This window comes from Myiozetetes cayanensis, unplaced genomic scaffold, assembly GCF_022539395.1.
Source record: "Myiozetetes cayanensis isolate MyiCay16 unplaced genomic scaffold, myiCay2020 scf2-11, whole genome shotgun sequence".
Taxonomy (NCBI): Eukaryota; Metazoa; Chordata; class Aves; order Passeriformes; family Tyrannidae; genus Myiozetetes; species Myiozetetes cayanensis.
The window spans coordinates 27732208-27744484 of record NW_026087411.1 but is presented as its reverse complement, the minus strand read 5'-3'; the positions used below and the strand labels follow the sequence as shown (position 1 = coordinate 27744484).

General features: G+C 40.2%; 1 protein-coding gene across 1 annotated transcript in view; it reads left to right on the top strand.

The window, feature by feature from the left end:
- PLB1 (phospholipase B1) overlaps window positions 1-12277 on the top strand; it is a 79840-nt gene that overhangs the window by 46144 nt on the left and 21419 nt on the right. Inside the window, exons 36-44 of the mRNA XM_050315390.1 lie at window positions 3035-3086; window positions 3219-3299; window positions 4405-4470; window positions 4850-4950; window positions 5802-5883; window positions 6322-6426; window positions 8157-8252; window positions 9342-9413; window positions 10975-11046. Of these exons, the coding sequence (XP_050171347.1) occupies window positions 3035-3086; window positions 3219-3299; window positions 4405-4470; window positions 4850-4950; window positions 5802-5883; window positions 6322-6426; window positions 8157-8252; window positions 9342-9413; window positions 10975-11046 (727 nt within the window). The remainder of the gene's footprint in view (window positions 1-3034; window positions 3087-3218; window positions 3300-4404; window positions 4471-4849; window positions 4951-5801; window positions 5884-6321; window positions 6427-8156; window positions 8253-9341; window positions 9414-10974; window positions 11047-12277) is intronic.

The window sequence follows — 12277 nt, the reverse complement described above, 5'->3', positions numbered from 1 at the left end:
GGCTGGATAGTTGTTTTGCTATACTGCTTATCCTAGAAATCCCTGGATACTTACTGAAAGTCAGTGCTGTTTAATTAACAAAAGAGATGGCTGCTTTAATTCAGTCATAGTTTGGGCACAGGTTTTGGCAGACCATGCCCGGATTTGACATCGTGAATTGATATTACCCAGACCTTAATTTGTTTGTTTAAAGAAAAATTCATCTTGCTTCCTGAAGGAGTCTTGGAATTGAAGTTCAGAAGCCTAGCGAGGTGTTTGAGTTTGCTGTATCTAAGCAAAGAATGTTAGGATTTATCAGGGGCTTTTATTGCTCTCTTGTAGGCCTTGAGCAACTTCTGACTCATTCTAGCAATTTCAGTAAATGCTTGGATTTCCTGTCAGAAATAGTGTGCTGGGTGCCCTGCTATATCCTACAGCCCCTCATAATTGAGGGAAGGCATTTTGTTTCCTGGTGATGACTGAATGTATCTGTATGTCAGTGAAATGTGCATTCAGCCATTAATGAGAATTTATTAACATACTTCTGTATGCAGCATATATCCAGATTACCTTAAAAGAATGAGATAGGTGCCTGCCTTGTATTCTGTATCAGTTAGATCCTGAACAGACTTTTTGGAGTGGTGGGAGGACTTGAAACAGGACACACAACCTCTTAAGTCACCATTATGACTTCAAGCAACTTTCATCAGCAACAACTGAGGCATTAGTATTAAATAGTAATTTGTTAGCTGTATGAAATGAGTGGATGGATGTTAGTCTAATGAAGAATTGTCTACTTCATCTAAAACAGTTAGTCTTCTCTCTTCCTGTGCAAGCAACTGGACTGGATAAACTTGATGAACTGGAGTTATCCTTGTTCTGTAACCATATTTTGTAAACATTCAGCAAGGAGATATAGACAACAATTGTGCCAGATTTCTGCTTCGTCTTCGATTGTTTCCCTGTCTCATAACTCTCTGTAGAAATGTGTGCAAAATTAATATCCCTGAGCTCTGAGATGCTTCTTTTGAGAGTTCTGTTCTGCTGTGTTTTGGCTCTTGATGTACCTGAGAAGAAGAATGTGTCCTCATTGACTATTAAAATGTATTGCAACATGCGGAAATGTTTCTCCTGCTTTAGGTATTTGGCCCTGGAATGATGACAATGCAATCCAGCATTTATTCTTCATCAGCCAAAAATATCCATTTTCCAGTGATTCATAGGGCAAAAAAGTCCACCAGCTAATCCTGATATTTAAGAATTGTTAGCTGGCCTGTCTTGCTTTATTGTGCTGATCTGGAAAGTGCTTTTCAGAGGTGTTGGCCTCTTTATGAAATCAGATAATTTTGCAACCTTACCAGCTTTTGGAAACCCCTTTGGTATAAGGATTTCTTAAAATGAGATCCACGGCTGCTCTGAAGAGCTCTTTAGTGAACTTGATGGTAACATAGTAAAGCAGGTCCCATTCAGCAAAATATTCCGAAGTCTATCTGCATTCATTGCTAAAGGGTTTTAGTACATGATGCAGTTAAGGATAGATCTGAAGAGTGTTGCTGAAACAAATCCTGGCTGAGACCACTGATTTCATATGAAAAAAAAAGGAGGTTAAGGAGAAAACCAGTGACAGAAACTGTGAATATCTGTATTTACCATTAGAAAACTGTTTCCATTGATCAAGATCTTAATTTGATTGAAGCTGCAGTTCAAAGATGGGTGATCACTGGCACTATTTCATTCAAGATACTGTTAGATCTTACTGACTACATTGGCCCAGGATGCATCAGCACCTCACTGACTGCATGAGAAATCAAATATCTTGTGGACTGTCAGATCAATAAACTGGTGTTTTCCTCTGGATCAATTTTTAAGTCAACGCCCTAGATTAGGGGTTTCCACAGAGAGAACGGAAGGAAATTGTGACCACTTGTGGCTTGTGATAGGTTTGGAATATAAATAAGTTGGTTATGACCTTGGACAAGGGTAACCGTGATCAGAACTATTACATGCATACCGTGTGTGTGTCACAAGTAGATGTATGACAGGGCTCATTCCCCAGCGGATACCTTTATGTCACTGTCAGGTCAGTGTTCAGCCAGAGGACGGTGGTGAGAGGTATCTCTTTTTCCAACAGTAAACAAAGTATTGCAAAGGAGAGCTAAACTCTGGTTGCCATGCAAAACAAGTGCCATGCTTATTAATGTCAGCTGATGTGCTCCCAGAAATGATAGACTGTCAGTGAGAGCCTGGAGGGAGGTGCAGCTCATTCCATGCTACAGAGCTGTCTGGAAGGCCAAAGCTTTCTGACCACATTCCCTTTATGTACGTTTGAGGATCAACGTGTAAGGGCAGTCAAACAAAGTTGAAGTATTCAGCCTAGGTAACCCAAAATTCATTGCACTTGAGATATATATGTGTGTATATATATATAAACAAAGAGAGAGCCCTTATCTGACTATTGAAAAACAGTGAGCCTGTCAGCTTGCCTGAGTAATCTTGAAAGTTTCTTGGATTTTTAATTACCCTGGAAAAGTTGTGTGCTCAGAGCTGTTACACATAATGGAAAGTTAAGTATTGACTCTGGATGCAGGCTACAGAAATGAGGGAAGGGTGCACAGTGAACTCTGAAACACCTAAGCTTTGCAAGGGGATGTTGCTCAAGAGGTCAGCTAGATATTGGGACTGGGTATTCCCTTGTTTTAGTCCACAAGGAATAAGTTGATAGCAGCCTAGTTCTAAACAGGCCATCTGCTTACAAAAATTACCATGTCTGGGTTTTCAGCTGGTTTAGGTGCTAAGCACTGTAATAGGAGCTAAACTTATGGTTCCAGACTAATGACTGAACTTGAGTAAAATCAGTATTCAAGTTCAATTTGATGTTGATTTTCTCACCAAAATGTAATTTGATCATGTAATTTGATCACAGAAACGTAAGTATTGTAGTCTCCTCACTCATCATTTCTGATATCTGCAACTTGATTTAAGGTGACTGAAGAATGTTAGTGTCAGTCTCTCAATATGGGTGTTTCTTTCACTCACTAGTTGTCCTTCTTTACAGGCACTTACCAGCCCAAGCAAGAAATCTTGTGAGACTTATGAAAAGTGATTATGTAAGTTGTTTAATCTTACAGCATGAATAGAAATAGGTGTTGATCACATGATAGATCCACCTGCAATGACATCTCGTGCATATCATAAAGTCAAAAAAATTCAGGCTCGTTATTTTCTTCTTTATTGCACAGAGAATTGACTTCAGTGCTGACTGGAAGCTCATAACTGTGTTTATTGGAAACAATGATCTGTGCAACTACTGCAAAGACCCTGTGAGTAGCAGAACTGGTTAACTGAAACTGTAGTGGGCCTGTGGTGTCAATGTAGAAACACGTCAAGGGAAATCTGTGGATCCTTAGAGGCCTTCACAGAGATAACGTGAGTTATATACGGGCTGCTGTAGGTTTTGATGGGGGTTGTTGCTGACAGTACCCTGATATAAAATTGTTACCAACAAAAGAGTAGGATGGTTTTGTTTTCTCTGGCTTACTCCAGAGTCAGAACCATTATCTTTGCTACTGTCTTTTGATGTGAGCAAAAACTGGAAGGGAAGAAAAGCTTCACTCCTCTGATGTGGTAACTACTCTGCTGCTAGCATGGCCTCTTTAGACATCCAAGAATAGAAGCGGTAGTTCAAAGCAGTACAGTCCTACAATTGTCATCACCCCATAAGTCACAGTTAGGGACGTGCTAGGAACAGGTGAAGGTATGTATAAGAGGACTTGCTGCAGTGCTCAGTCTTACTTGAAGTTTATGCTTCTCTGGATTGTGGAGAAGCCTTTAGGGCTGCCATAAAGAGATTATGGGAGTTGAGTGGGCAGGTGGCAGGGAGAGGCCACCTTTCACTGCCAGCTCTCACTTTCTTGCCTTTAATATGTTAACTTCTTATGAGCATTTTCAGTTTTTCCTGCAACCCCTTCTGCGTGCGAGATTTGCTGCTTCTACAGAAGCCTTGCTATGCATCTTTGCTGCTGCTGCCAAGTTTTATAGCTTTATTTATAGCTATGACCTTGCCTAGCAATGATTTCACCTAATTTTATGAGAGTTTATCAGCTGGCTGTGAGCACACTTATGGGGGCTTGGTTTATGCTGTTCAGCATGCATTCAGACTGGGTTCCTTCCTGCGTTTTTACATGAAGGACCCAGTGGAGTTGGGTTAAATATACTGCTGCTCAAGAAGGTTTATTTTAAATCCAAAATTTCACCAAACCTTTCTACATTTTAGTTTAATTGATATACTTAAAATCCCTGGTCTCTAGAAAGAAGCAAGAACATTCTACTAACCACAGTGTTGTATGGCAGAAGGAAGTGAATTACTGCAGTTCTGCAGCCTCCCAACCTAAATGCCTTAGCAGTAATCTCCTCTCTTTCTATCAGGAACACTACTCACCTGAGAATTACATCAAAAGGATCCAAGAAACTCTTGATATTCTGCACAAGGAGGCAAGTGCTGACTGACTGATGCTAACTCTTCTGTTTGCTTGATTTTGTGGGATGTTTTTTTCCATTCTGGTACCAAACATATGCCGTTGACTTCTACTAAAACATTTTCTTTTGTCTTGTCTATCTGCAAGTAGTGAGATGCAATCTGAAATGACAGATAGTAACACTGAACCATGGTGTAGGAAAAGGATCACAAACTGAGTTGTGGGAGTGTGGTGGGGGGGGTGGTGTTGATTTTTCATTCTTTTAAATTAATTTTTTTCCTTCCAAGAGTGGAGAAAGGGAAGGGATGTCAAATAGTTGGACTCCAGAGTAGAATAAATGCACTGTGGGCTTTGTAACCAGTTTCTTCTAAGCTAAAGCCTCACTTACCTTTCAGGTTCCAAAAGCTCTAGTGAATCTGGTTGACGTGGTGGATTTCCACCCTCTGAGACAGTTCTTTGTGGATACTCAAGTTCAGTGCCCCACTTACTTGGCAGAGTAAGGCTTAACTTCCTTTTGTTTGTGAACTTACTGCTTGTGATGATAAAACACGTTCTTGTTCTGTGCTTCTCTCGTTATTTGAATTAATGTTCAAAGGTAGCAGCACAGTCCTATGGACTTCCCATGCAGTGCTGACATCATCACCCTGCCTGATGGCGTTTCCTTCTCTTGGCTTTGCCCCAAGTGTTATCAGAAGACCTGTGCATTTTTCGTATCTAGAACTGTCCATAATGTATACCTCACTGAACTTGGGTTAAAGTTTCTGATACAGGGTTCTTCAGGATGGGATTGAAGTCCACGAGCATTTGGATTTGCATGCCTTTTGTGGGAACCTGAAGTATTTGCAGATAGACAGGTTTCTCCTGTTTCAGAGGCTTTAGTGCAATGGGTAATTTGCATTATTTGCTGACCTTTCAGACAGGGGCAAATTGTCTCTCTTGGGAATGCAAAAGAAATTGTTGATTGGAAAGGTATCAACTGAGAGGTAACACAGACAGTACATTTCAAAGACCTGTTTTCTAATTCCACGGACTGATCAGAACCTCTGTCAGTCTGCAGGGCCTTTGGATGCCGAGATGTAATTAATGCAACAAACTATCCTATGTGCCCTGTGTGTTACTTTGATATAACTGGGTGTGAACAAAAATTAGAGTAGTATCATTGATGTGATGCAGAAAATAAGACTAAAGATTGAAATTACAATAGCAAGAACAATAAGATGTTTTCACAGAAACATGACTGTACAGGTTTCCTTATTACTCCCATGACATGAGGGCACTGGGTGGCAAAGGGTGACATGTGCATTATCAGATGTCTAACTCTCTCTATTCCTGTTTTCTCTCCCACAGTTATCTGTGTAGCTGTATTTTCACAGGAGAAGAAAACTCAGAAAATTTAACGATGGTGAGGGAAGCCACCAGAGCTTACAGGGTATGTTTATCAAGAGTGATACAGTTACTTTATTTCCACTTGAGGTGAGATCTTGATTACCAAGCAACATATCATATCAGTATGTTACACAAATGAGCCCTATGAACTAAGCTGGAGGTTATTTGAAGCTATCCAAAACACCACGTGACCAAAACAAGCAACAGAGCTCTTCAGAAAAATTCTGCATCCTAGTAGAGAAATGAATAGGTGGGAGTTTAGTCACCAAAATCCTGTCCCTGACAAACTGTTGCAGTATTGTGTTCCAGCCTTCTCAGCCACTTTGCAAGGCACACCTTTTGCCAACGAGTGTGGCTATTTTGGTTTACAAGTAAAACTTCCTTTTGATTCTTGGGCTTTCAAAAAACCAAACCAAACAAATGGGTTATGATGCAGAGATGTTGCTGGAGCATTGATTGTGGTTTTTTTGGTTTCTTGCAGCTTGGCATTCAGAGACTAATAGAGTCTGGCAGATATGACACTCATGAAAATTTCACAGTGGTCATCCAACCTTTCCTCCAAAATATAAAGATTCCTCTTGGTCAGGTATGGTATAAAGTGAATTCTCCATTTAAAGGACTAAGTGTGGGTATCTAACCTGTAGAGACTACATGCAAATAGTGCTTTTCTTATTAGAACTTGTTGATTTTTGGTATAGTACAACAGATTTCTTCATAACGGTTCTCAGTTTTACATATTATGCTGTTGATATCAATTACTGTTTTGTAAAATGAATCAAAACCTGATTCAAGAGGTTTGTTTGTATATGTTCTTAAGGGTACATAACTATTTTTCTTTCTGAAAATACAACATGTTTAATAAGAAACAGAGTTATAAAGTTACAGTACTTATAGCAACATAGCTGAATTGCTCAGTGGAGATTACAGCATCAGCTCCCCTTCATGTCCCATAACTCATTCTTTTGTGTCTGACAGAAAGAGAAGTTAAGTGTGATCTGGTGGAAGTAGTTTTATGTAGTTCCTGGGTATATGTTTATGTATGTTTCAGTTCCTTGAATGGCAAGTTGCAGTAAACTTTAAATCTAGTAAAACACCCAAACCTTCTCTAAAACTGAAACTGCATTTGCTAAGTTTCATATCCATCTGCACTTCCTCATCTCACCTGGAGCTAAGAGCAGGTGGGACATAATATTGAGCAGGGATTACTCTGGTATAATTGAACCAGACTAATCCTGAAAACATTCACAATATCTCGTAAAAGTTTGAAAAGTCCAGATGCTGCTACAGACAAATTTGGAAAACTGACTGAAAGCTTCACAGAAAAAACAGGCCCTTTTGTGTGTGTGTGTGAAGCTGGTGCCTGTGCAAAAAATCATCCCTTGGGATTTGGTACTGAGCATAGGGAACACAGAAATAAAAACAGAAAAAGGAAAACATTTCTGAACTTTTTTATAGTCTCACAAGCATTAGTTCAGATTTTAGGAAAGTTCAAGATGCTGTTTTTCCTTTTTATCTCTCACAACATTCAGATGTTCCTGAACTGAAAACTCTGCCTCCAAACTTGGCAAAATATATGATATAGATGCAAAATCTGGCAGTAGGGCTCTAAAAAGCAAGTCCAACCACCACAAATCAAGACCTGCTTGAGTTCTGAGGAAGGACGGCTCTGACCGAAATAGTTATGTCAGTCGTCTGTGGCCCTAATCTCAGTACTTGTGCAAAACCCAAGATATTTAAGTTTCCAAATTCCATTCCCTTCAAATCTTCAAGTATCTGTAGTAAAGCACAACTTTGCTCAGAATGGAGACTGCAATGGTGTGCTCGGTCAGCCTGGCTGCCTTCTACTGAATAATTACTTGCTTCTTGCTCCTTTTAAAACTTACAGCTGTGCAAAGGCAGTTGGGCTCTGTTCCTTCTGCTAAAGCCTCATAACATGCTTGTTACCATGTAAAGGTACTGCAGAGCATAATGGTGCCTGTGGTGCCAGTTGTGATGACATGCAGAGGAGAGGAACCTATACTTATTTCAGAACCTGAAGAGGAACTGCACACGTAACTGAAAATGGTGGGTTTGCTGCTTCTGGGTGGATCTGCCCATGGAGGCACATAATTATCTATAGCTAAGTGTTTCTATAGCTTGTGGATCTGCTCAAATACAGTTTGTATCACCAGATAATCATGGGCCTTTCTGCAATGGAGCAAGGAGAACAAGTAGCATTAAGGTCTCATTACTGACTCTCATTCAGTCTCAACAATCCCAAGCTGAAACTGTGTGGATTCTTCTACACTCTGATGTCCTTTATGCTTTCATTTGTAGGATGGGCAACTAGATGTATCCTACTTTTCACCTGACTGCTTCCATCCCAGCCAGAAGGGCCATTCTCAGCTTGCCAAGGCTCTCTGGAATGCCATGGTAAGGTGACAGGCTTTGCATATAATGACATCTTTACCTAGACCTGAGAACCATTAAAATGATCTCTGTAATAATCATTGCAATTAAGGCCTGGATAGCACTGGACCTGGTGTTTGTATCTTCTTAGCTAGTCAAATACCCTCTGATTTTGACACTGCTCTCAGCCTAGAATCTCCTGCTTCTTAAAGTGTGTGGGGAGGAGAGGGGTGCTGTAAGTGTGTGATCACAGTCATTTGTGACTTCAGTGGAGCAACTTCAAGTCTACTTCACCCACTGTCATGCAAGGCAAGATAGCATTTAATAAGAATGATGTTTCTATGGGCTGGGAAATCACCAAATAAAGAATTGTGACTGCATACGTCAGTTTAAAACCAGTTACTTAGAAGTTTGTTTTAAATCTGTGTGTTGGGAATATCTCATTAGGAATTAAAGTGGCTTCAATTCAGTTTTACTACTTTTGGAAATGAGTAAAGCTCAGTAAAAATAAGTCGTTAGAGGTTGCTTAAGCAAACCCATTTTACTTAGCACTGCAGTGCAGGAGGAGGACACGTGAAGTTGGAGGCAGTATCTTGGATCCTGAGTAGAACTTCTATATACTTTGGGGTAATATCTTAACAACTAACATGATTGCTTGCAATCATCAAGCAGTATCTCTAATTAGATTTGGTTTTATCTTCTACCCATAAACAGCCTTTTGTTGGAGATGCCATCATGCAGCTTAACTATAAAAAAAATGAGACACTCTTAACCATCTTTTATGCAAGAGAAGAGAGTTTACGACCTTGCCTTCTGGCGAAATTCCAAGGTACTTCATGTGCCTGCCAAAATCCTCCAGGAGTTTAAACTGATCCCACTGTAGCTTTCCACTTCCCATTTTAAGCTCCTTTGTAGAGTTGCTCTTTTGTTATGCAGTTGCCATGTTCTTTCTGAGAAGTAGATGCATTTCAGCCTTGGGTAAAGGTCTGTAAATACAGGCAGCTTTATATAGATGTGAAAGGTATATTTAGTTTGTTTTGGATTGGAATTGTTATACAAATTTAAGATGAGCTGACATGGTTACAGAATAGGTTCTTTTGTCTTTGTTTCCAGTTACAGCCTGTAGGCCAGAAGGCTGACTCATTTGATTTCACGGATGACATCGTCCTTGGCTGTCCAGCTCAGGTAAATATACCCACATCATGGAAGCTGGCTATCAGGAGGCTGTGCGTGCTTGTACTTGCTGCAGAGAGCAGCAGTTCAGTACATCTGGAACAAGTTTACTTAAAGCTTTGTTCTCTGCTTACCTATGAGTGGCAGGCACTCTCATGTACCTGCTTTGGTGTCCCGTTGCCCTTTTGCTGTGCCATGAATACTGATTGACAACGTGCTGATTTGTGTGTTTGCAGCTGTAGCAGAGGTTGTATTTTGTTGTTTGTGAAGTACAGAGGCAGCTCAAGCAGCAAAAATGAGAATATGCTGCATTAACTTTCCTATCTGAATCAATGGGGTTTGGGCACCACAGCAGCTTTGAAAAATCCAGATTTTGTTATCTCTTGAATTAGTAGCAGGTTGTTTTTCCCGATCTGATCCATAGCAAGGATACTTCAGACTCTTTGGAAACTGCTTCTATAGTTACAAAACAAGCTGCTGAACTTGCAGTACAGTTGCTAGGTATCGGCACATGGAAATGACCACTGCAGGCAGCAATAATTGGCTCCCTTTCTTCAGCGGTTTCAACAAGGAGGCTGAAGAACTGAATAGATCAGGGAGCTGAGTTGCTCTCTCAGTTCTGGAGACAGGTGTTCAAGTTGTATGGGAGGATTTTGTCCATATTGTGTCCATCCTGTTAGAAAAGGAAGATTTGCTGAGTTTTGTTTCAGAAGTCCTCATATTCACTCAAATTGATCACACTTCCTTTACCCAGTAATCTTTCCAGGTAGCTCAAATTGTCAGCAACTTCTTCAGTGCCAAATAGTGTGGATTTTATACTTTCCCTTCATCCACTCTTATTCAAAGTTGTTGCTGTTCAGCAGTAGGCAAAGAAAAGTTTTATATCCTTTGAAAAGCTATGTGACCATTGTTTCAGAAATGGTAAGCCCACAGTGCTTTAAAAAAGTCATTGGTAGAAGTGCCAGTAGCTATGGAAAGTTATTTGTTTGAGGCAACTTCACATAGAATAAAAGCTTGCCCTCCAATTTTAGTGATTTCTTTAAGACCTCCTTATACAGATATTGTAATTTTTCTTAATTGAGATAAGTGAGTATCCAGCTGAGATTTTTTAGCCTATACAATGTGCATGTCTTCCTCAATGCACGCTGCATTGGTAGGGGACAAAAATAACTGCAATCTCTACAGCCTCTCTTAGAAGAAAGAATGATCCTTTCAGTAAGCAATCTTTCATCTCCCTTCTGCTGACACAGAAGATCTGCCCATGTTTGTCTAGACTTTACATCAGTGTCCCTTGAAAGGACTAAATATCCATTAAAGTCTAATTGTGGAAGATTAGGAGAGGAAAATGTTAAACTGCAGTTCGCCTCTGGCATACGTAATTTTTGCTGTAAGGTTCTACACGCAAATTTTGCGAGTTTTAAGGAAAGAGCATGGTTTCAAAATCCAGATTCCAATTTTTGCAACTCAGGCAGTTTACTTTCTTGGTGATATGATGCTTTGATATCACTTTCTATGGTTTGTGTCCATGTGCTTATTGCCTAATTTCTCTTATGTTTTTTTCCTCCCTCTCCAGAACAAGCCATTCCTGGGAACATACAAGAATAGCAACTACACACCTGTGGAGCCCACTCGTGAGCCAATAGAGGTAATTGTTGCATCTTTTGCTGCATTTTAGGCAAACTGTGCAAAACTGCATCTGGTGGGTGTTATCATACTGAATTTATAGATTACGTAAACTATTACCAATTTTTGCAAAGGGGAGTCTAACTTGCATTCCACTCTTTCCTGTGTAAACAAATGTTTTCCTAAAGCCAAACAAAATTAATCATATTATTGGTGCAATTGTATAGATAAGTAACCTAGGATGAATCATTAATTCAGATATCGAGTTCCACACAGTATGGAGAAGGTAGCCTAGAATCCTAAACCCCAAATGGAGTTCAGGAGGTGTGTGGATCATACTCTCGGGCATGTGGTGTAACTAACTCTAAGGGATGGTCCTGTGCAGGCCCAGGAGTTGGACTCGATGATCCTTGTGGTTCCTTTCCAACCTGGCATATTCTGTGACTCTATGATCTGAGGAAGGTTTAGTTATTCTGTTCTTGAGCCACTGTACTTCCAAATACTCAAGTAAGCTTAACCTGTAGAGGGCAGTCACCTTTACATACTGAAAATGTGGCTGGATACAAAGGTGATAGGAATCCTATTTTCAAAGGGACTCAGTTTCCACCATGACTGAGCAACTATGACAAGGTAGATTAAACAAGCTGCAGAAACAAACATTGTATTGGACTTGGATAAATGGAGCTGTTATTTCTTGGCAGTCAAAATGGTCTGGGATAGTTTGGTTTACTGGGGGTCCTCATGACTAGCCCAATTATCAAATTCTCTGTGTGCCTTGAGGGTTACAAAGAGTAAAAGTTAGTGTTTTAGCAATCTAGAGTTTGCAGGATTGCAATGGGATTTTTATCTGTAGAACTGGAGTTATACTTTTAGTGGGTAATTCTTGCACTTCCACTGAATCTCTGCAGCAACAGCTTTAGATGTGATAAAGGAAAGGGACAGCAGAGGAGTAAAGGAACAGTTTCCTCTCTGATCTAAAAATAATCCCAGCTGTCCTTTCTAGCCTCTGCAACCAGACTTCAATGGCTGATAGAGGAGCCTATTACACCATTTTTTTGCAAGAATAAACGAATTTGTTATGATGCTTCTTAACTCTAACCATGCTTTCTGAAGACCACTGGTCCATATAGTTTTACTCTGAATGGCAGAATTGTGCAATCACAGAATAATTGAGGTTGGAAGGGACCTCAGGACGTCCCCTGTCTGACCTCCTGCTTCAAGCAGGGCTGGCCCTTAGATCAGTGTAAGCAGCT